The 23,747-nt window shown below is 52.2% G+C and overlaps 1 protein-coding gene across 8 annotated transcripts in view; it reads left to right on the top strand.

Annotated features, from left to right (window-relative positions):
* SSBP3 (single stranded DNA binding protein 3) overlaps nucleotides 1-21,575 on the top strand; it is a 156,444-nt gene extending 134,869 nt beyond the window's left edge. For 5 of the 8 annotated variants that reach the window (XM_036911190.2, XM_036911185.2, XM_036911187.2 and 2 more), the window contains 11 exons: nucleotides 1,613-1,679; nucleotides 1,771-1,847; nucleotides 8,429-8,517; nucleotides 9,222-9,270; nucleotides 9,923-9,958; nucleotides 10,468-10,522; nucleotides 11,887-11,957; nucleotides 18,578-18,656; nucleotides 18,882-18,910; nucleotides 19,042-19,143; nucleotides 19,857-21,575. In XM_036911190.2, coding sequence (XP_036767085.1) covers nucleotides 1,613-1,679; nucleotides 1,771-1,847; nucleotides 8,429-8,517; nucleotides 9,222-9,270; nucleotides 9,923-9,958; nucleotides 10,468-10,522; nucleotides 11,887-11,957; nucleotides 18,578-18,656; nucleotides 18,882-18,910; nucleotides 19,042-19,143; nucleotides 19,857-19,886 — 684 coding nt within the window. In that variant the 3' untranslated portion in view covers nucleotides 19,887-21,575. The remainder of the gene's footprint in view (nucleotides 1-1,612; nucleotides 1,680-1,770; nucleotides 1,848-8,428; nucleotides 8,518-9,221; nucleotides 9,271-9,922; nucleotides 9,959-10,467; nucleotides 10,523-11,886; nucleotides 11,958-18,577; nucleotides 18,657-18,881; nucleotides 18,911-19,041; nucleotides 19,144-19,856) is intronic. The other 3 variants (XM_036911186.2, XM_036911191.2, XM_036911189.2) reach the window with 1 other exon arrangement.
* The last annotated feature ends 2,172 nt before the right edge of the window (nucleotides 21,576-23,747 follow it).

Here is a 23,747-nt window from a genome sequence, read left to right as displayed (position 1 = left end):
CCTTGTAGAGGAGGCCCAGCCTGCCCCATCTCAGGGTCTCCCCAGTGAGGGAAGGAAAGAGTGATGCCCAGGTCCTCTCTAGGAAGCCCAGCTGCGCTCCTGAGTCCTGAAACAGGGGTAGGGACATAAGGAGGTACTTCCTACAAGAACTGGTGGCCAACACCAGGCTAACTGGAGAGGGGGCAATTGCCCCACCCTGCCAGCTGCTCCATCAATATCCTGGGATCCCCCAAACCAGACAGCCTTAGAGGCAGGCCTTCCCGTGTCCTCTCAGACTCATGTAACCAAGTTCTAGAAATATTCTAAGCCCCCAGGTGGGCAGCCACAAACCAGTCATGTGACTGAGAGCTTAGGGACTCAGGGAGAGGAAGCAGGGATGGAAGAAAGCAAGCTGAGCAGCTAAAACCCAGGGGCTAGAGAGAGAGAGAGAGAAACTCGCAGCACCCCAGCAGCAGGGACCCACCCCCTAGACATGCACACACCCTCCATTCTGAAGCCAGGGAAAACAGTGAGGACTTGTTCCTTCACTTCCACCACCTCGTTCCAAAACCAGTTTGTAGTTCACCATTGATCCAAAGACAGACCAGCTCCACTTGGCCATCGCCATAGCAGAGGGCAGGGCTGGGGGTCCCTGTCGCACGTGCCCAGTCCCCTGCAGATGGAGAGGGTGATCAGCTTCTACAAAGGCATGGATGGGCCCATGTACTCCTGAGGCGTGGGGTTCTGTAAGCGGCTGTCTGGAAGCTCTGTTTTTGCAGATTGCAGCTGAAGGAACTTCAGCCACCAAGAAACCCCTTTTCATAGACTCTCACAGTGGGTGTGCCAAGAGTGCATTCAGGAAACCCGCAGCACCCTGCCCTTGTCTGCACCTTCTTAATGGCAGTCCCACCAGCACCTGCTGCCAGCAGCAGGCTTTGGGGAGCAGGTTCTCATTCAGCATCCCAATCATCCCTCTCCAAGAGGCTGCCTCTTCACCCCTGGGTTCAGAAGGTGACATTTCATGTAGTGAAAGAAGACAGAGTGAGGAGTCTTAAGTGCTCATCCTGGCTCTGCCAGTAGGTGACCGGTGACTGTTGGGTCTCTGGGCCTCAGTTCCCCCATCTAAATCTCAGAGGCCACCCCCTCCCCTGCTTTTCTTTAAAAATGACCTCCCGTAGTGATAGGATGCTAGCTAGTGGGTCTTGGTCCCCACAGGTGGGAGGTGGGGTTAAAATGAGCTACATCTCTGTGAGGCAAAGGACAGACGGGTTTGGCCTAAACTGCAGTGGCCGGTATTCAGGTGGTAAGTGGGAGGGAGGGGCGTGCTGCCTCTGAGGGGCATGTGACAGGTAGCACAGCCAGAGTATGACTGGGCTTTGGCAGATAACACACACCTACGAAGATGGCAGGGTGGGGTGATGGTTCTTGCCCACCATTGCTGCAGTTGAGAACCGGCTGGCCCTGACTGCTGCTGCCCCCAGGGTCTTCCCCTGGCCAGCAGGTGGCAGGAATGCCCCCAGGGAGTCCACGAGTGGCCCCACAGGTCAGGTGGGAGCAGGTGATCCCCCTCTGCCCCCCAGCCCCTCCCAGCTGCGGGCACAGCTGCTCAGCCGGCGTCTCACATCTCTTTCAGCCTCCGGGAGGAGTTCCTGGGACACAGCCACTGCTGCCCAATTCCATGGATCCCACCCGACAACAAGGTAGAGAGGGCGGGGCGGGGCTGCGCCCGTCGGAAGAGCCTCCTCCCCCGTGTGCCTCTGGCTCCTCACTGCTCACCTACTCTCCCTCCAGGGCACCCCAACATGGGAGGATCAATGCAGAGAATGAACCCTCCCCGAGGCATGGGGCCCATGGGGCCCGGCCCACAGGTAACCACCTGTCTGTCTGTCCATCTCCCTCACCATCTGTGTGCACGCGCCTGCTCTCCTCTTTCCATAGTTTGTCGGTCTTTTCACACCGCTCAGCTCATAGCGCGGGGGCGCAGGGGGTGGTGTGACAGGTTTTTCTCTGTCCATGTACAGCCAGGAGCAGCCCCACTCTGCACATGGCAGACAGAGTGGAGGGACTCCCAGGGAGGAAGGGCATCTGGGGGTTTCGAGTTGGCAGTTCCCTCCGTGGAAGGGATTTTAGGGATTTGAAAGGCAGGGGTCTGGTGCCTGAGCAGTGGTGTGGGTCTTCCACCAATCCCAAAGCCTCCCGTCGTGAGTGGTGGACTTGAGCTGGCTTAATGGTCGCAATAAAGGCTGGACTCATGAGTGGTTGTCCTAGCTCTGCTGAAAACTCCTCATTTGTCTGTCCTTGGATGAATCCCTTTGACATCGGCCTTAGTTCCCCACCTATCCATGGGGGTGAGCCTAGTCCATGGTTCTCAGCAATACCAGCCCCAGTGAGAGGAGGCAGCTGGCCGGGGCCCCAAACACCCACTGTCATCCAGAACTCTTGCCAGTTTCGTAGACCAGGTTCCTGCCTGAGATTTCTTTTGAACAGAGGGCCTCCACTGCCCAAAAGGAGAGTTAGAAACCTCTGGAAGAAATTATTTCAAGTGCCCTGTCTACCTCTTCAGTTATAACACAGTGGTTGATGCTTGTGACCCGGCTCCACACCCCACAGGCACCAGGTCCACAGGCCCAGCAGGCAGGGGTCTGACAGGCCACTCCTGGCTGTCACGGCTGGCTCCCACTGTTCGGACTGTGTGACTGTGGCTCTGCTCCCTGCAGTAGCTGGGGCACAGAGCTTGCTGTGTTCTGCCCTCCTTGAAAATTCTCTGGATTCTGAATATGTAAAAGAAGCTAGGCATCTGAAGAAGGAGACTGGAGCTTCACAGGGAGAATAGGAGGGTTTGGGACAAGGGTGTTCCTTCCCTTCTTACCTGCCCTGCCTGGAAGCCTACTTGTCTCTCCCACCCTCCTGCAGGTGTTTGGATTCTCTGGGCCTTTCTCCAGGTTTCTGGTTCCTGTGCGGTGGAGCTGTGCCCCTGCTCAAACACAGTGCATCCCCTTTGTAGGGAGAGCTGTTTGCCCACTCCCCACAGTCATCTGCTGTGTCTGGAGTTGTATTTACAGCACACCCAGCCTGCTGCTTTCTGTCTGTGGTGGCTGCAACATCTGTGGTGTTGAAAGATTTTAGGGAGGTCCTTGTCATCCATTAGCCCTGTAATCCTAAAAGGAAGCAAGCCCACACCAATTGCAGCCCCGGTTTTCCTTTTTTTGTTGTTAAATTAAATCCTCAAAGCATGTGTTTTCACCAGCTCCTTTCAAGTCAGAGTGGCCCCTTCCTGCCTTGCAGCTGTCTTGAGCTGACCTCTGCAGGGTGACTGGGCCCAGAAACCTGTGGGAGGGGTGGCAGGGTCTGCAAGCAGTGTCCCCTCTCCCAAGTCAGGAACTTTGAGACCCTTCCACTGCTCATTACAGATACTCTTGCGTAGAAGTCGGCGGTGGCCTATACTTGCGGAATGTCCTGGGGGGAAACAAAAGGATGGAGTGTGAGGCAGGAAACCTTCATTGCCACAGCACTGAGCATTCCTATTGCACTTCCAGCCTCCCTGCACCCCCCACCCTGACACAGGGTTCCTGGTGGAGTAGTAGCTACACCTGTAACACAGGAAGGAGACAGGCATCTTCCTTGAGGGGTCCTGGGAGGAGGCAGCTGACATTCTTGGTGCGATGCTTGGCATGGTGTAGCCTCTTAATAAGCAATTTATGTTTTCCAACTTAGGGGCTCAAAACCAGTGTTCAGGGTTACTTGAGTTTCATGATTGCTGTGAGCTTTTCACAAATGTTTTCAGGCAAAGGCCATTAATAGCTTGTTAAGCCTGTAGTCATACTGAGGTACTAGAAGCTGGGAGTGGATATTGTCAGACTGTCTGAGAGTAGTATTCCAGAGTTTCTGGGGTCTTGTCATGTCAGTGTCTTTGACCAGGAGTCTGGCACGTTGTTGGGGCATGCTTTGATGTCCTGGAAGCCACCGTCTTGCTACAAGGGCCAGCTGGGCCCCATATGGCTCTCTGGGCCTCTCCAAGCTGCGTACAAGGGTGGAGTGCTCCCTTAGGCCCTGAGAGGGGTGCCCAGAGCAGAGGGAGGTACTAGCCCTGGAGCGTGGCTCACTGACCTTCTCCACCTCACTAACCTCAGGGGCTCTGAAATTCTCTTTGCTATTTATTTATAATGTTGTCAATAGAGAGACCCTACAGTACTTTTCCCTCCCTCTGGGTAGGGTGCAGTATTAAATGCCATGGCCAAGCAAGGTGCTCCACGGATCCCATTCCCTCCCTGGAATTTGGGCCTGCGCTCTTAGGAAAGCCCTTCAGGCAGCTTTCAGTAAGCACCACTGAGTGCACAGTGCTATGCTGAGACCAGGTACGAAATGGGGAAACCATCAGCCTGTTACTCCAAGTGGGGTAGAAGATTCCTGGTGGTAGTGGCCACTGCAGAACCTGCTGAGCAAAGACCAGTATGATCTAATCTGTTTTGCAGGTTTCAGACCAAAACAGAGTGACACTGCATTTTGGGGTGGGCGGGGAGACATTTTAGCCTAAATGTCACAAAAGAACCAGCACACCGGGCATCACCCTGCCCTTTGCCCCCAGTGCCTCAGATTTTCCTGTGTTTTTATGAAATGGCCAGCACCAAAAGGAGGTAGTATTTCCACTTAATTGTATTCTTTCTCTAAGAATTGTGTGTATGTCAGCGTCAGGTCAGAAACTTTAGCTGAGTCTCTCAAAAGTGCATCTTATTAGAATGAGGCTGAGACTGTGGGGACTTCTGGCCAGGCTCCCATGGAGAGGACTCAGAGGCCCTGGGGCGCTGTGCCTCAGACCCCACGGATACCAGGATACTGATCCCCAGCGCTTGTGGTGTTCAGGTCGGGGATGGAGTCAGCACAACGAGAGTCAGATCGCCAACCTGGCTTGTCTGAATTTGAGAAAATTACAATGAAGGATAACCCGTGATCCCTAGGGATGATCCTGTGGCTCCTGGAGGAAACTGCCTCCCCCTGCCATTCTAGGACAGCAAGCTCAGCCTTTTGAGCAGAGACCCCAGAAAGAGATGGAAGGATCATAAGCCTGGTCAGAGAAGCCAGGGACTGGGTGAGGCACTTTCCCAGGTGGCCTGTTGGAGGCCCTCTCCCAGCGACGGCTGGCCAGGCCTCCTCGTGATGAGGAGTGGTTGGAGGACAGGCCTGGGAAACTGCCTCCACAGCCTGAAATCCCCTTTTTGGCAGATCTGTCCTGAAGACTGAAATGTTTTCTCCTTGTTTTAAGGTGAAGGTAGTGTGTGGTGGGCCATAGGCAGGCAGCACCGAGAAAGAGGCCCTCTGACAAGGAGCTGCAGAAACTGTGCTAGGCTGGTGCCTTCCCATGGCACCGCAGACCCTGCACGAGGTGCAGAGCTGAGACTGAGCACCCAGCAGGGGTCCCTTCATTGTCCTTGACCAAATCAACCCCCTGCTGTCCAAGGTCTGGGGCACCCAAGTGGGGACTAGAGTGAGGGCTGTGGGAAGACAGACCCCCATGCAAGTGGCTGGCTGCACGGCTGCTCCAAGGGCTCCTCCTCTTGTCCCCAGCTGCCCCTGTCCCTGTGGAGTAGTGCTGATGGCAGAGGAAAGGGCAGCATGTGGCTAGTGGTCACACCTTGCAACCAGTGCTATAGGCAGGCAGGTGCTGGGAGAAGAGGAACTATTCCTGCTGAGTCTGAAACCATTGTCCCAAGCCTTCTGCCCTCTGAAAAGGCTGGTGTTCTTGATGTGAAAACTTTCCCCTCAAACCTGACTGTTAGTTATTGACTTGCCGTTTGGCCTTTGGCGACTCTTTGGCCTCTGTGCCTCTAGCTTGTTATCTGTGAAATGGGGAGGTATGAGTGGCCCTCCAGGGTCTGTGCCTGTGTAGGAGGGAGGACCTGGTGGGCACACTCCTTCCTGGGAGGTAGCCATGCCAACTGTTTGGGAAGCTCCTGAAAGGGGGGGTAGGGCTAGAAATAGCCAGTGGTGCCCTGGAGCCTCCTGTGCAGAGCTGCGTGTCTTTCAGGAGTGAGCACCTGCTTGCCCTCCCCTCACCCTCCTCTGGGCTGCAGCAGCCAGGGCTTCCGCCAGCCCCCCTGGCCAACCTTCCCCTCCACCTCGATGCAGGCTGCTCTTCTGGGTGGAAAAGTCAGCGAGATGCAGTGCCACCCCTGGAAGGGATAGCACAGTGGATCGGGAAGACCTTGCTAATCGGCTCGGCTGTCTACAGTGGAAGAGTGGGCTGCCTGCGGAGGCAGCAGCTTCCTGTTCTGCAGGCGTGGCCGTGAGGCTGAGATTTGTACAGGGGATTTAGTAGCTGCACGTGGGGCTCAGAAAGGGCCTTTCAGACCCGAGATCCTGTGACGCTTAAGGCAGCATTAAGGGATTTGGCGTTAGGCCTGCTGCTGACATCCTAAATCAGTGCCCACCTCCGAGAGCTGACAGAGACTTCACAGCCATCATTGTGTCTGATCCTCACAGGGCCCTGGAAGGCTGGGGGCTCTGTGTACCCATTCTGTGGATGAGGTAGCACAGCAGAGGGGTTGTAGCTCTGAAGCCAGAGCGAGGCTTCGGGGCCTCCATCCCAGCTGTGCTGTGCACGCAGCTGCATGAGGGGCTGTCACGCTGCTTCTGCGCCTCAGTTTTTTCATCTTTAAAGTGGAGATAGTAATGGGGTTGTTGTGATGATTTTAAAATGCAGATGATAACAAGCAGGTAGCACAGCCTGGCGTGGAGGGATCATTACTGTTACCTGTGCAGTTGCCCAGAGTCACCTGCAAGTAGTAAAGAGGGCCTGGCCCAGGCACTCAGCCCTGAGCAGGTATGGGGCATGCGGAGCTGTAGAGGTGCCGGCTCATTCCCAGCCAGCCTGGTGCTGCTCCTGTCACTGTCCATGCCCTGTCTCTCTGGACACCAAGCCCCTCAAGGGGCGGCCAAGCCGACAAGTGGCCCCGAGGTTGTGACGTTGGGAGACGGTCCATGGCTGAAGAACCAGCCTCCAGCCTGCTGTCAGCTCTGGCTCTGAGCCTCCTGTCCACCCCCTTCCCACTCCCTTCTCACCACATGTGTCGGGTAGAGCGCAGACCCTGGAGGCTTGAAGATCCAGATTTAAATTTGCTGACTGTGAATTTTTCTCCCCTCAGACCCTCCTTCTCCTCTTCTGTAAAATGGGAATAATACTAGCCTCATTGCTTTGTTATAAGGACCAAACCAGAGACCTTAAAATATGCTCTCAGTAATAAAAAGCTAACACTGGCTATCCTTTGCCATCAAAATCCCACCAGCCTTACTTCTTGCAGATTCTCCTACAAAGGCAGAGCTTAAGCTACAACCAGGCTCGGTGTCCTTCCCTTTCACCCACTTCACTCCTTCACTGACTGATTCAGTCTGTGCAGCGTGTGTGTGGAGTGGTGGGGATGGGAGGATCGCTAAGATACAGATCCTACTGTGAAAAGGCACTCCGGGGAAGATGGACATGTGGTCACTGTGAGAACCCCGTGTGGTACAGACTGTGGGGGAGGGAAGTTACAAGGCCCTGTGGGAGTAGCTAGGAGAGAGCAGGTAGCCCCGAGGGGTGGGGCAGGGAGGGCTTCACAGAGGAGGTGCTGTTCGAGCCGGGTATTAGAGGGTGTGTAGGAGCCTGCCAAGTGGAGAAGGGAGGCAAGGCATTTATTCCTGCAAAGAAAACAGCACTGGAAGGGGGGAGTCAGGGAGCAGCAGTGACAGGAGACAAACCAGGTGAAAGGCCCAGGGTGCCTGGTCCACGCCCTCTTGTGGCCCACACAGCCCTGCCTTGGTTGTACTGAACTGAGCTGAGACTTGCGTGAGTCTCCATATTGCATGTAGAATGAAGTGGTGATCCCCGAGCATAGAAATGGAGTCTCCTGCTCCTGCAGCACTGAGCCTATTGAAGGCCCCACATGCTGACACCTGAATCAGGCAACTTGACCCAGAGCTTAAGGGTGTGTGGACAACCCAAACCTGGGGCACAGTGGGGTTTCTGTACATGCGGGGCTTTGGGGGCAGCCATGGGACAGGCCTTTCAGAAGTATTCCTTCCCCTGCTGCATTCAGGCGCAGCCCCTCAGCCTGCCAGCAGTGTGTTCTCCCTCAGAGTTTCTAAGGTGGGCACCATCACCGAGCCCACCCCCTTCACCCACCAGGGACCCGAGGGAAAGTGCCGACCGGGGTCGCGAGCCCAGATGGGAGCAGCTTGCTGGACATCCATATGCTTTGAGAACCATTCTGAGGGCTCCTGAAGATGCATTTAAAGTTGTGACTGTCCCTCTGTGCTGGCTTGTCATTGTCCCGTCATTTGGTTCCCCACCACACCTTTTTTTAAACAAATGTGTATTTTTCCCCATCAGATCCTTTCCACAGACTAACCCTCTCACTTATATTCTGTTTGTTTTTCCTCCCTCTTCTCTCTCCGGTTCCCTTTCTCCTTCTCATAGACTGACCCTTGGTTATCGTTGCAGAATTACGGCAGCGGCATGAGACCACCACCCAGCTCCCTTGGCCCCGCTATGCCCGGCATTAACATGTAAGGCAAAAATGACCCTGCTGGCGGCTCAGAGCCCCTGGCTTTCCCCACCCTCCACTGGCCCCCAAAAAGACTCGTGATCAGAGTAATTACTGGCACCTCTCTGAACCTTAGTCTCCTCATCAGTGAAATGAGGATGTCCATGATACTGATGATGAGAGCTCACAGGTCCCCTGCATAGTGTCAGTTCTTGCCAGGCACGGTTCTGAGCTTGCTATATGAATTGGCTCACCTAACCTTCTTAATAACCCTAAGAGGTGATGGTTACTACCCCCCACTTACAGACGAGGAAGCTCGGGCACAGAGAGGGGAAGTATCTTGCGCAGGCCCACGTAGCTCTACGTGGCAGGGTCAAGGTGTGAGCCCTGTACAAGTGACCACTAGTGCTTCAGTGCTTCCTGACCTCTTCACAGTGATAGACCCCTATGAGAATCCGTGGATTCCCTTCCTAGGAAAATGCGTGTGCCAAGGAATTGTATATACTTCACAAATTTTACATACACTTTATAGGAGCTGACAGATTTCTCTCCATGGAACTACCCATTACTGTCCAAGAACAGCATGGTCTCTAAGTCCCTAGGACTCTATAAAGGGCTTCCTGTTAGTGATTTCCACCCTCCCCTCCTGCCCCTGCTGGCACCACCCCCATGGAGTTCACAGCACCTTTTTCATTGTCTCCATCTCTCTCTCCCTCCCTCTCTCAGGGGCCCGGGAGCCGGCAGACCCTGGCCCAATCCTAACAGTGCTAACTCAGTGAGTACCCAGGTTGGGTGAGGTGGTTGCCAGGATGGGGGCTCTAGGGTACAGCGTGGTTCCTGTCCCCATGTTGGAGGTGTCATGGGGAGGGGGATGCAGCAGGACTCCACCTGATGCTTCCAGGGAGAAGCCCACCTGTACATGGAGGCTTGGGAGTGACACCCAGGGGGCCATCAGGGGCTGGGCGCCTGCCCAGCCACAGCCTAGCAGCTCTGCAGTGTGAGCTGAGTGCCTGGCTTAGAGAGCATCGTCCACACAGAGGCTCCTGCCGACCTCCCTTCCCGGGCAGCAACTGGCTCCCAGCACAGTGAGGGAGGAGCTGGGAAGGGGCTCAGCACACACAGTCTGGGGCAGAAGGCCCAAAGGGTGGGACGAGCCCTTACTTCCTGCCCACTCGAATGGAGGGTCTCCCATGCCATGGTCCCCTAGCCTCCAGCCAAGGCTCTTGAGATAAGTCAGTTCAGTGTAGGAACTGGACTTTGCTCACACCCCTGGCCCTCTTAAGGAAACTAACTGGGTATCTCAGTGGGTCCCACAGCCTTTCCCATCAAGAGTGGGGTTGTGTCCCCAAGTGCATTTGGAAGCCAAAGGGTGCTGCCCATTGGAACAAGTGACTCTGACATGTGACTTCCCCACCTCTTGTTTCTAGATTCCGTACTCCTCCTCGTCACCTGGTACCTATGTGGTAAGTATGTGTGGGTTTGGGGCATTGCATGTGAGCCACTTGTGCCTGAGTGCACAAGAGAACTGGTCAAGGGTCCCTATCTCTCTCCCTTTCAAAACACGTTCCAAGCCTAGGTTCCAAACTGCTAGAACTTGCTGTCAGCATTCAGGTGTCTGTGCCTTCTGTGGTCCAGAAGCCCCCAGACAAAACCCTGAGTTTGGGCTCACCATCTAGGGGACTGACCGGTGGGCTGGTTGGCTTCCACTGCAGGCTTCTGGTGTCACATATGGGCATGAGTGTAAGCACAGACAGTCACACCCACACCCACAGCTGCCTCTGGGTTTAGAACACAAGTCCAGTTCTCCCAAGGCTTAAACACGTGGGCTCTGCTTGAGCTCTGGAGCTTTAGCGAGAGTTGAATACCAGGCTAGGCCCCAGGTGAGCCCTTGCTGCTGATGTGGCTAGAGCTTGGTGGCCTCTCCCAACATATGTCATGTCCATGAGTGTCTGATGTCAGTTTGTATCTCCAGGGACCCCCTGGTGGTGGCGGCCCCCCAGGAACACCCATCATGCCTAGCCCTGCAGGTAAGCAGGCTTGGGGAGGGGTGCTACTGGAAGAGTAGGGAATCCTAGAGGGCCCAGGTGCAGAGCCAAAGCTTACTAGCCACTCTTCCTGAGCAGCACATACACCATCAGGGATCTTGGCATCGGGAATCCAGTGGGGTGGGGGCCCCTTGGTGCCACCAACCCAGCATGTGGCACAGGCCAGGTCACACCTCATCTCTGGTTACAGGACAGGGCAGAGCAGGGAGATCCAGGAATTGAGGGGTCTCATTGCCCTCAGCTCTCAGTGGTCAGAGAACACTGTCCTAGTTGTGCATTTCTCTAGATAACTGAAAAGGGGGTTGGGGGTTCTGGCCTCCTGGGACCAGGACTCTATAGCATGATGGCTTTTGAGTTTCCAGAGCCCTTGGCTTCTCCGTCTAGGAGATCTCTTCCCCCTTTTTCTTTAATCAGAAGAAGGCATACATGCACACATGGGCATGGGCATGTGCATGCATGCACACACACGCACACCATCACAATTGTGTTTCTTTTCCAGCTAAGCATAGCATACTATCAACTAGGAGGAATTCAACATACAAATAATCTTTAGCCACCCCAAAAAATAAAAAGTGAGAGGTAGTTGGATTTCTGCCTGAGAAATATGGTGACTGCCCCTGATACAGACATGCTAGTTGATTTCCTAGAGAGACTTTTCTGGCTGATGTGGGGAGACAGGGGCTCCCTCTCTGACACCCCTCCTCAGCGCCCCACAGCTAGGGAAGCTGTTCAGATGCAGGGGTGGAGCCAGTGGCGGCCCTGACATTCTGGCTCCTGCTCCTGATCCCTCCTTCTGCTGCTGCATTTTTATGAGCTGCGTGACCTACATTCAGCCTGGGTCACATTAAACCACTCCATATGTTAATGCGTCTCCAGCCCCATCCCTGCCTCTCCCTTCTGCCCCATCAACTTGGCAGGGTGGCTCCTGGGTGTTTTGTGGCGTTTCTCTTTCCCCAGTTTGATTAAGACCGCTGAGCAGGGTTGGGGGGAGAGCACAGGTGGTGGGCTGGCTGCCCCTGCACTGTCCCAGGCAGTGTCTGGAGACCAGATTTGGTTTGGGGAGGGGAGTCGAGAATTTGAGCCTGTAATGCCCCTTTGCCATGTCCACATTGCTGTCCAGACGCCCTGAAATTCTTCGTTTCAGGGTTGAGTAGTTTTCACAGTTGAATTTTCTGTGATTAAAAACTTTGTGAATCTTCATTAAATACAAATTAGCCAGAAAATGGTGGTACTTAGAGGAGATTTTAAGTGATAAAATACAAAAGAATGAGTTCAAGTGCCATGAGTTTGTTTTAATTAAGAAATGGATTAATCACCTCGACTTGCGGGTTTCCACTGTTCTCCAGATTCAACAAATTCCAGTGACAACATCTACACAATGATTAATCCGGTGCCGCCTGGAGGCAGCCGGTCCAATGTAAGTCTGCTTTCTAATAATTTACATATCAGATACCATAACAAATCATAATTAACTTCATCAGCTAAGGGGAAAGCAAGTTTAATTGATTTCAGCCATTTGTTACCAAAGATGAGTAAAACAAACCATCAGAAAAGTGATTAACTCTTGGGCAACTCAGTTCCCGTTGCATAGGTGGCAGGGGGTTGGGGAGAAGCAGGTGGAGTGACTCCCACCCCTCTGATCCGAGTGGGGCATCTGGCCCTGCTGTGAGGACCCATAGCACTCCGAGTGCGTGTTGGTGAGGGAAAGGACCAGGCAGCAGGTGGACCTGGGCCAGTCCCACTCCCTCTCACGTCGGTTCCTTCAGCCATGGAGCTGGGGTCGAGGCAACAGCAGGAGCACGTGGCCCATCGTGGACCTACCTTCCCTGGTCCTCCAGGGCCTGGGGTCCCTCCAACAGGGGCCCCCTTGCAGCGTCTTCAGCTCTCCTTGGCCTTGAAGCCACTCCCTCCCTTCTTGACCTCAAAGTTCTAGCACTCGATGAAGTTGCAATTCAAATTCTGCCTTTTCTGATTCCTGCTCACCTACTCCCTCCTGTGTTCCATGCTCCATGTCCCCTTTTAAATGACTGCAGGGTGTTCTGTCTCCCTCTCCCAGCTGGGAGCTCCTAGGAGAAGACTTGTCCGGCTCACCTCTGCAGACAACCCCTCCACACCAAGTAGGGAGGAAACCTGGCCTGCCTTTCCTGTGGGGAGCTCAGTGTCTGGAAAGGAGGTTGCTGTGTGACCAGATGAATAGTGTGTGGACTGCCGAGCCAGAGGGTGGACTTGTGGCCCCCGAGTGGCCTCTGGCCTTTGGGGCGCTCTGTCTGGTCCTGTTGGCTCCGTTCCTGCTATGACACCCGAATCTCCCTCTGAGCTGACTCCTGATGGGGGCTGCTCCATGCAGGGCACGGCCCATGTTTAATCCTCCAGCAGCCTCTGGGCCGAGGGTCTCTGGCCTCCTGCCTGGTCTAGTGAGAGGAACTTGAGCCAGGGACACCGACTGAGGCGTACGGGGGCTGCACTCCTTACCCATTGCCCTGCCACCCCTGTTGCTTCCTTCTGGGCAGCCAGCACCTCCCACACCCTGGCACTGTTGCCCTTGCCTCTTTCTGGGGTGACCAACCATCCAAGTTTTAGCACTGAAAGCCCTATGTCACAGAAGATGACTTCTCAGGACACACACAGTCCTGGGTTTTGGCAATGGGTGCATACGTTTGAATGGAAAAGTGTAAGACCTATACAGCGGCCCAGAAGACAGGGACTCTGTACACTGTGCTTTAGCGTCAGATGGAAATGGCACAGATTACCCTCTTCCTGTAGTCACTGTGGCCATATTTCCCCTGACCACGAGTGCCCGCATTCATGTCTGTGGTTCCTGATGATGGATCTTGCATGCTGTGTCACTGCAGGGAGCTGGGTCCGCCTTTGCCTCCGCCTGCAGATGAACTACTATGCTTTGTGTTGAGATGGTGTAGGTTTCATTTTTCGCATTGTGAGTATTATGACCTTGTTTTCTAAGAGTTCAGGTAATGAAAATGAGAACAATGACACCACCTCCAGCAGTATGACCCACACATCTCCCCCAAAAAGGCTAAACAGCAGTGCTGCTGTAATGACAGGTGGGAGGACTCACACTGGATCAGGGAGGCAGACAACCAAAAGGGAACGTACCACACGGTATGCAGAAAAGAGGAGAAGGGCATATGAAGATGGAGAAGGGAAAACTCGGTGGAGAATGAATCGCACGAGTCCGGGATGAGACAGGCACGTCTTTCTAAATCAATCCAGAGTTTTCTTAGTCCTCTGAAGAGACGCCAGTGCTCAGTACAAAATCGTGGCCACAGCATTAGCTCGGGCATATCCCCCAAGGAACCCATCACCATGCCATTCCCTTGATGGCTCCACCAGCTGAGAAGCCTGAGTCAGGGGCTGCAACTAAGTCCTGTGGGTGAATGGAAGAGGGACTTCGGATGACAAAAGTGTTGGTCCTTTACGGCCTAGAGCTGATTCTGTTGGATCTTGCCAACAATCGGGTGAGCTTCCTACAGAGTATCAAGTGGTGCATCAAGTCATGCCAACAAAAACGTGTTCCCCTGCTTGTAGGTACTTTGACTTGAACACTAGAGCTTCAAATCGTCATCTTGATTTCTATGAAGATTTGAATGAAACTGCAGGAAACAAAAGAATGTTGTTCTCTGGCCCAAGTACAAACTAGACTTTCCTCTTTTATTTGCATCTTTGGCAGACAGGACACGGTTAATTTGGCAAATACCATTTGTCTATAAACATCTTACCTGCTAAATGTCTCGCACGCCTCCCCGACACCGCTATAGGGGGGTGTGACCTGGTTACTTGTGATATGAGCTTTCATAATGAAAGGTTTTGGTCACTTGTCAATTTCTTCAGAACGTGCAGAAACCCTTAATGAGACTTTTGACTGTAGAAATGGAGAGAGCCTCAGACACACGCCACCAGATGGCTATCATTGCTGCTGGCCATAGAAACGATGTGAAAATGTCAGCCTGCAGTGATGTCCTCTAATTTGGAAATATGTTGAGATGAGACTGGAGAAGGGAACTACAGTAAACTGGAAATGTATGTGCTATTTCTGCAGAACTGTGTGATGATCTTTAAAGAGGCCACGAGGAATGCAGATGAGGATGAGCACGCTGCACCTGAGTTGTTCAGAGTTAGGGTTTGTGACAAAACATCTGCAGCCAAAATAATGACCTGACTTGAGTTTTAGAAATGAAACTGCTTGGGAACTCAAAAAATGTCACCAGTGCGGCCAGCCACATTCAACAGGACTTCCTCAATTTCTTTATTAAATTTATAACTTACTGGGAATCCAGTTTGGATCTCATAGCTTCATATGATCTCTGTGCTTTACATTAAAACCATTTTTTCTCTGAGAAAGAGGTTTAATTGATAATGACTTCCAGTGTACTTCAGAATGTTTAGAAATTGTAAACATCTTAGACAGGGGTAGCCACTTAATGAATTTGTGGATGCAAAGGACCCAACTGACAACTGGCTGGCCTGCCAAAACTAGCCTGTGGTTGCAAAGTGGATGGGCATCTTTGGAGAGCGGAGAGAGGATCCAGCAGGTCTAGAACCCCATGCAAGTAAGTAAAATCCTAAGTACTCCATGCATCAACGTTTTTGTGGAGAGGATAGTTTGGTGGTACCATGTTGAGGCTGACACCAGGGCTTGATAAGGGCAGAGCAGCAAGTCCAGGGGAATTTTGCATCGGACTCTCTGTTCAGTTTTACCACTACATGAAGGAAAACAAGGTGTTCTAAAGGCTACAGGCAATTCAGAGAAGTATTAGTAAAAAAGCCAGCACCTTTAGCCTCATTGTACCTGTGAAAGCAAGAAGGAACACCAGCCGCTCTTCTGGAGCCCCCTGGGAAAATGTGACCCAGATTCTTGCTATTGCCATGTCTTCTCAAACTGCCAGGGTCCAATCCAGAAATACGGGGTCAGTATGAGCCACCGGTGGATCCCATCAGGATGCAAAGGATATAGGCTTCATCAAGTTGGACTAAGATTATCTGAGACATCTACCCAATGAAAGAAGCAATACTAGCTGTTTGTACTAGATAAATAAATAAAGCATTTTTAATCTTAAAAACTGAAAACTTAAAAAAAAAATCTGAAAACTTTTAATCTTTAAAAAAAAGGCAAGGCAAAAATATCCTGTCATAATAAAGGGCAGAAACAAACATTTTTAATTAAAGTATCTGTTTATCAGTTCTATTGTATTTAAGTTTCTCTTTTTAAAAATCTTAAATATATGTTTCAAGAATATACAGTAATATAGCCTACAAAGTTTAAATTTCCAACGAAGTAACTGTATCAGAGGACAGAAACATAAAAATGTTAAATTTTTCTCATCATTTGTTTAACTAGTCCTCCTAACTGCTACTGTTTACTATGGTTTTGTTTAAATGATAACATTTATGTAACAGAAAAGTAAATAATACAGAATAAACAGATGGTGCTGGGACAGCTGGATATCCCCCTGTAAATGAATGAAGTTGCACTGCATCCTTAACCAGTACACAAAAATTAACTCAGTGTAGACCCTAGACCTAAATATCAGAGCTAAAACTATAAAACATAAGAGTAAATCTTTATGACCAGGGTTAAGCTATGAACACCAAAAGCACAAGTGACAAAAGGGAAAAAGTAGGTACGTTGGACTTCATCAGAATTTAAAACTTGTGTTTCAAAAGACACCATCAAGAAAGTAAAAGCACAACCCACAGATTGGAGAAAATATTTGCAAATCATACATCTGATAAGGGACTTGAACCCAAAATATGTAAAGAACTCTTAAAACTCAACAGTAAAAAAAAAACAACCCAGGTAAAAAATGAGCCAAGGATCTGAATAGACATCTCTCCAAAGATACACAAGTAGCCAATGAGCACATGAAAAGATGCTCAGCATTATTAATTACTGGGGAATTGCAAATGAAAACCACAGTGAGGTACTCCCACACCCCCACTAGGATGGCTATAACTAGAGACAAATAACAACCAGTGTTGGTGAGGATGGAAGAAATTGGAGCCCTCATACATTGCTGGAGGGAATGTAAAAGGGTGCAGCTGCTTTGGAAAAGTTCAACAGCATATGGCCCGGTAATTCCACTCCTAGGTAAGCTACCTAAGAGAAATGAAGACACCTATTCACACTGTAACTGTGCACTGATGATCATAGCAGCATTATTCGTAATAGCCAAAAAAGGAGAAACAACCTAAATGTCCATCAACTTACGAATAAATTAAAAAAATGTGGTCTGTCAGCACAATGGAACGTTATTTGATCGTAAGAAGGGATGAGGTTTCAATTGGTGCTACAATATGAATGAAGCTTGAAACATGCTAAATGAAAGAAGCCAGCCACAAAAGTCATATATGATTCCATTTATATGAAATATCCAGAATAGACAAATCCATAAAGGCAGAAAACAAACTAATGGTTGCCTGGGACTGCAAGTTTGAGGGGGAGTGACTGCTAATGGGTACAGGGTTTATTTTGGGGGTGATGAAAATGTCCTAAAATTGTTGAGGTTGTACAATTCTGTAAATATACCAAGAACCACTGAATTAGGGACCAGTTGTGTGGGGATTAAAGCCCCAATAAAGCTGTTGATAATATACAAAAAATGCACAATAATACATAACTTCTAATGTTCTTAAATACATTTATGTTAAAGTAATAACACATGTTTATTAATGTTTATTATATTATCATGTTTGGGGGTTTGTCTGATATGGCTGTGTCCTGGATTGACTCCCTAAAAAGTTGGCCACCCTCATCCTCATATCACTTGGGTTAATAAGCATAAAATGTGTTGCCAGATGTCACAATGTGCCCCAAAGCCTGTGAGTGGCCACTGGCAGGCAAGGGTGCTGTACCCATGGTATATATGAGTGGGCGGGCAGGTGTGAGGAAGTGGCTCCTCACACTGGCCTGTGCTTTAGCCCTTCCAAGCAGCCACCTGCTGGAGGCCTCTTCTGTTCATGCAGGACCTCTTCCTGGAATGAGTTCTGTGGCCTGGCTCTTACTGCCCAAATTCTACCCCTCAGTTATTTTGATGCCTCCTCCTCCATGCAGCCAGTTCTGATTTCTCTGCCCCTTCTCCAGTGCCTCCTGCTGAAGCTCTGGCCATACTTTGTCTGCAGCTCCCTTTGGAACAGCACATTTGTTGTGGGGTAGTTTGGTGTCCATGACAGTGAACTCCTCCTCTGGGCTGTGATCCTGCTCTGTGTCCTGCTCCCAACCAAGATGCCACACAGTCCTCCATCCTGCCACCTTCAGCCCGGGCCCACCCTGACATTCATCTGCATCACAGGCCCTTGGCTCTGCAGCCTGGGCTCAGCCATCCCTTTGTGGCCATGCATGTGCTGCTTTTCTGAGATGGGTTTGATAGTTGCAGACAGGCCTGGGGATGTGGGCAGAGCAGACACCAGCTCTGATAGTTCTGTAGGGGGACCTCATTAGTGTCCTCCCTCCACGTAGTCCCAAAGAACTCCTGTCCCCAGGAAACATCATTTTGGAGGAAGTACTTGGAGGAGGCTGCTGTGATGGCTCCAGGTCCAGGCTGCCCCATTCCAGTCCCAGCTCCTCATATCCCACCTGGGAGACCTCAGGCAGAGCACTTCCCATTCTGCTTCAGTTTCCTCATTTGTAAAATGGGGATGAGAAGCATTTATGTTTTTGGCCCTGGCCTGACTCAGTCACCATCTGTGTGAGGGTCCGACCATGAGCCACACACTCCCCGCCAAGGTGGAAAGAGCCCTATGATGGGACCCAAAGGGTTCAGTTGGAGAGCTGGTGCCCCATGCCGCTGGATGGCTCTGTGCTAGTCCCTTTCCCTCTCTGGATTGGTTTCTCCTGGGTAGGAATGAGCACCACTGCCCTGCACAGCTCTGAGGCCGAGGTGAGGTGCCAGCCCCAGCCTCCCAGAGCATGTATGAAAGGACCCCCACCAGAATGGAAGCCCCTGTGGGAATGGGAATGGTGAAAGGGTGCAGAGGACCTTTGGCCCACTCAGCCACCACACTTGTGTGTTTCTTCCTCAGTTCCCGATGGGTCCAGGCTCGGATGGCCCCATGGGAGGCATGGGTGGCATGGAGCCGCACCACATGAACGGATCATTAGGTAAGCCAGCAACCACTCTGGAGCCATGCCCCGCCCCATGCTCAGTTCCTGCCTCAACCAGGCTGGTCCACAGCCCTGGCCTTGGCCAGGCACACGGGAAGATCCCAAGGGAGACAGCCCGAATGGAAGACTGCTCAGAAATAGTGTGGGATTTGGGTGGAAGGATTTGAAGGTCCCTCCTTGAAAAGCAAACAAGGAACTGAACCAGATTCTGTTTTCTTCCAGGGTCGGGTGACATAGATGGACTTCCAAAAGTGAGTGCATTCCGCAGTCTCCTCCCTAACGGGCCTGCCCCACCCTCCCCTGAGGCCCCCCACAGAGCCTCTCCTCATCTGGTGGGCAGGTGGCTGGGCACGCAGGCTCACTTCCTCTCCTCTCTCTGCAGAATTCTCCTAACAACATAAGTGGCATTAGCAATCCTCCAGGTACCCCTCGAGATGACGGGGAGCTAGGAGGGAACTTCCTCCACTCCTTCCAGAACGACAATGTGAGTGCCGCCCCAGCAGGCCTGCTGCAGGCCCTTCCCATCCATCATTTTCCTACAGAAAACAGAGCCGTTCAGTTCCTCCCCTGACCGGTACACCTGACAGCAGGTTGTCCTGGAGGCACTCGTCACGTGCAGGCGGATGCCGCCAGCACGAACTGAGCTGATGTGGCTGGAAAAGCCCCAGGCTGGGTCTCGGGCAGCATTGTCCCTGGGCAATGTTCCATTGGTCCTGGGGAGGAAGATGCATGTAACCAGTGATTTCCTAGGGTCTCAGTGCAGAAGGGCTGGCCATCTGCTTTTCCATATTGGGCTGCTATTTGCCATCTCAGCTGAAGAAACGTCATAGCTAAACAGCCTTTGAGACCCCCAGACTGTCTTCCACCCTGGGCACCCTGGCTGTGCTCTGGCTCGCAAGACTATGGCCCTCTCCTGGAGAGCTGCTGGCCCTGTGCCCATGGCAAGGATGGAGCTGCTTCCTCAGCTGGAGAGAAGCTGTGGTTAGAGAGGGTAAGGGTGAGGTGACATCATCTCCCATAGTTCCTGATGGAGGGACACAGGCTGGTACTGTGAGGTCCCCTGCCCACCCAGGACTGTCACATGCCTCTCAGCCCAAGCACGCTGACTGGTCCCGTCCAGCTCCATGCAGCCAGATCTTCACGAGGCTGCCACACCCTGGCCCTCACGACCCGCCTTTTCTGCTGCTCCCCTTTCAGTATTCTCCAAGCATGACGATGAGTGTGTGATCCCCCTCCTCTTCTCCAAGACGCTGAGAGAGCCGGCATTGCAGGCGAGAAGATGCCAGAAATTATGCAAGAAGAAATGAGGTGTCATTACCCAGGAGCTGGGGGAGGGGCGTCTTCCCGTTTCCCCTCACCCCCACCCTCTCCCTCCATTTCTCCCTGTCCCAATTTTCGTTTCATGCAATAAAAAGGCCGAACTTTTTATTCCATAAAACATGAAGGACAAAACTCAAAATAATAACTTTCAAGTCAACTACCAGAAAAATCCCATCCTTTGCCCTTTCTCAAAAGGACCTTTTATGTACATGACACTTTTTTGTTGTTTTTGTTTGGGGTTTTACCGTTGTTGGGATTTTTTTTATTTGTTTTCAGGGGGGATTTTTTTGGGGAAAAATTTTTAAAAATGGAATCTTCTAGCAAGCCCCCCTCACCCCACCCCAATCAACCTCTTTGCTTTCTTCTTTAAAAAAAAAAAAAAAAGGACAAAAAAACCCCAAGGCCCACTGTGTGTGTGTACCCAAGCCCTTCCACCAGGAAAGCTAGTCTAGGTGTGAGATTTCACGCTGTCTTTGTAGCCATCTAAAAACAATAATAATAATAAACTGGGCAGTTTACAATTGGTGGTTTCTTTCAAAAGGCCTTTTTTGGAAAGAAAGGAAGTTACCCTTTTCCACTTGGGGATTTTTGGTTTGTGCAGATGGGCAAGGGAGGGGCAGGGGCCTGTTTTGTTTTTGCTTGGTTTCTGCACAACTTGGACCCCAGGCCTCGCGCCCACCCCCGTGGTGGCCAGAGGGGGCCCAACCGCTTTCGGGATTCCGCCACAGCAGAGACTCATGGTGATGGTGGCGTGCACCATGTCCCCAGGACTGCTTCCTCTTCTCTCTGCCGGACACCCCTCTGCCCCGGCCTCCTGCGCTCCAGCACCCCCTCAGCCCCCACCCCCGTCTTCCCAGAGAGAATCCTGCCAGCTGGGCTGGGCTGGGCGGTGGCCTGGAGCGCAGGGGGCAGGCCGCCCCGACAGGGTGGCTGTGACCTGCGACATAGAAGCTGTGCCCTCCGCGTTCTCGTCCCAGTGGCCCTCGCATCCTCCTCATCGTGTGTGCGGGCAGTGTAGGACTGGAGTTTGGGTTTTTTGTTTTTTCTCTTCTTCCTTTTTTTTTCAAAGATGGGGTATTGACCAGAGTTGCTCTGTATATGCTTGGAACTGGATGGAGAGACTTTGGAACAGCTGTGGGGGGCCGGGGGGACACCAACAACCGAACAGACGTGCTGTTTCCGGTCCTGTTTTTATTTTCAAAAACCGACAAGCACGACAGTGGAGCCTGTGTCCCACCCCCGGGAGGGGTGACTCACGGCCTCCCTCCTCACTCCCCCACTGGAACCTCCGTGTCTTGCCCTGAAGGCACCCGAATTCTTTGTACATTTACACCCCTGCGCCCCCTCCCCGTAGCTGGTCTTTGTTTTCTCCCCTCCCCTTTCTGACCCATGTATATCATATTATGTGCGATATCATCTGCCTGAAAAAAGACCTTGTGCCGATTATTGGGAACATTGTAGCTGTTCTGTGTTTTTTCTTACCCTGTAGTCTGGTTCTGAATTAAGAGAGGAAAAAAAAAAGTAATTATGATACATTGTAGTTTGTGTACGATATATGTTGATAACGTTTTATTAAAGGGACATCTTTTTTCCGCAGCCCTTCCTGACATGTTTGGGGGAATTGCGGGTGGGAGTTTATTATTACGGTGATTGCAAAATGCAAGGCGACTAGTTGGGCAGAGGTTTTTTCTGGTGCTCAGCAAGATCTTGTTTTGTGTTGAAGGCATCTGCCGGCTTTTCCTGAGCCTGTTGGTTCTGCCTTTTCTGTGGAGAGTTGCAATGGCCTTTGGGGACAGTGAGTTGGGAGGAAGGGTATCAGTCCCACTAGAGATACTTGTGGGCATTCCAAAGGGCCACTTTTACGTTTCTTGTCTTGTAAACAGATTTTGGTTTGCCAGAATGTCTTTATTTTTCTGCAAGTAGAAGAAGGCTGCTTGGTGTCCTGGGTTTTTAATCCAGTCAGTATCTCCTCAGCATGGCCCTGGGGGCAACAGCTACACCCTGCTCTCCCATCAGGGGGGATTTGCTTCACTGGGCCTAAGGTGCTGGGCCACGGGCTTTTCTTTCCCTTCCTTCCTCCCTCCCCTCCCCTCCTCTCCCCACCCCCTCCTCACCTCCAAGGCACTGAGGAGCCCTTGAAAGGTTTTAAGAATCGTGTAAGTTTGGCTTGAGTGGTAGAAAACCCCTACCAGCTACATCCTGGATGGGGCTGGACAGATGTGGGGAGACTCAGCCGCAGCCAGTATCTAGGTAAGAGAGCTGGGGTGAGGTAAGCCCCAGGGGATGCTGGTTTGAACATTTAGAAAGTAGAACTTTCTGCATCCCTGGAGCTCTGGGGACCTGTTCCCAGGCCTGCAGCCGAAGGGGAGGGAAACCAGTGTCAGCAGTGTGGGCTCCGTCCACCTTGACCAGGGCTGAGGGGACCAGACGGCAAATTGCCGTTTCAGATCTCGCCCTTGCCTACTTACTGTGTGGCAATGAGCAAATTCGTTTTCACCTGTCCTCAGTTTGCTCATCTATGAAATAGGGACAATGACTTGGCTACCTTGTGGGGTGTTTGTGAGGATAAGCTAACATTTGTAAAGTGTTTAGAACTGTGCTTTGCACGTAGTTGGGAGCGGTATGTGAGCTTTCGGGTACTGTTCCTCCTGTCTGGGGAAAGCCCGGATGGGTGTGGTGGGAAGTGGCTGGGAGAGCCCAGACTATTCCACCTGCCCTTCCCTGCTCATCAGAGACAAGGTGTCCTAAGGTGTTCCTCAACTCAGACACTTCTGATGTTGGGAAAGAACTCGTTGGACAAACAAGGGGACTCACAGTTCTGAAGAGCAGTTGTTCCTCCAGTGTTGAGCTTCTGCCCTGTGCCAACCCAATGCTGGGTGGAGATGATGGGCCGGCCATCCAGTACCCTGACTGCCACCTGTGCTCCCCAGAGGAGCAGTGGGGGGAGTGCCGAGCTGGCAGGGAACCCAGGACGGGGGCGGGGCGCAGCCTGGAATGAGGGCCTCACTGCCCACCTCTGCCTGGGCAGTAAGCACACCAAGTGCCCTTCCATACCACCCCTTGGCCAGCAGCCCCCCCATAAACCCATATTTGATTTTGTAACACTCACAGCCCTGGTGAGGGCTGGTTCAGGTGGGCCTTCCCACCAGGGCCAGACCTTTGAAGAGGGTACTGGCTTCTGTTCCCCTGCTCGGGCCTGACTGAGGTGCAGAGCCAGACTAGACGCAGGCACTGAGCCAGGACAAGGATCCCAGACGGTGACAGGTGAAAGGGGGATGTCATTCCTATTCTTTCACAGTTGAGGGCTTCAGCCCATCACTGAAAGAGGCAGGAGTGGAAGAGCCAGGCCAAGAGGCGAAGCTTGGCAGCTGCACTCCTACAACACTCCTCACTGTCCACGAGGCCCAATTCTAGGGGAGCCAGCCTCGGGGTCCAGAGTGAGGGCCAGGCCAGAAGTCAGAAGAAGCTGGTCTGGCTAGAGGCCCCGTGCGCTCTCCCTCTGCCTGGGCACCCCTCCCTGCAGCCAAAAAGGAGAGCTCGAGGCAAGTCAGCTGCTGCTAGCCGCGGTCTGGGGGTGGGGGTGGTTCGGGGATGTCAGCAGCTGCCAAGGCCCAGAGCCAGAGCAGGACTCTAGTTTAGGCTCAGCTGGGGCTGGAGCTTTCAGCCTGATGTGCCTGGGTGACCCTGAGGAACCCACAGCTGCTGTCCCATGAGGATTTCACAGACCAGGGTGGGAGGGGGGCCTGCACTGGGAGCACCCCGTAAGCC

The sequence above is a fragment of the Manis pentadactyla genome, chromosome 4 (genome assembly GCF_030020395.1).
Source record: "Manis pentadactyla isolate mManPen7 chromosome 4, mManPen7.hap1, whole genome shotgun sequence".
Lineage (NCBI taxonomy): Eukaryota > Metazoa > Chordata > Mammalia > Pholidota > Manidae > Manis > Manis pentadactyla.
The sequence above is the reverse complement of the archived record's forward strand: the minus strand, read 5'-3'. Positions and strand labels throughout refer to the sequence as shown.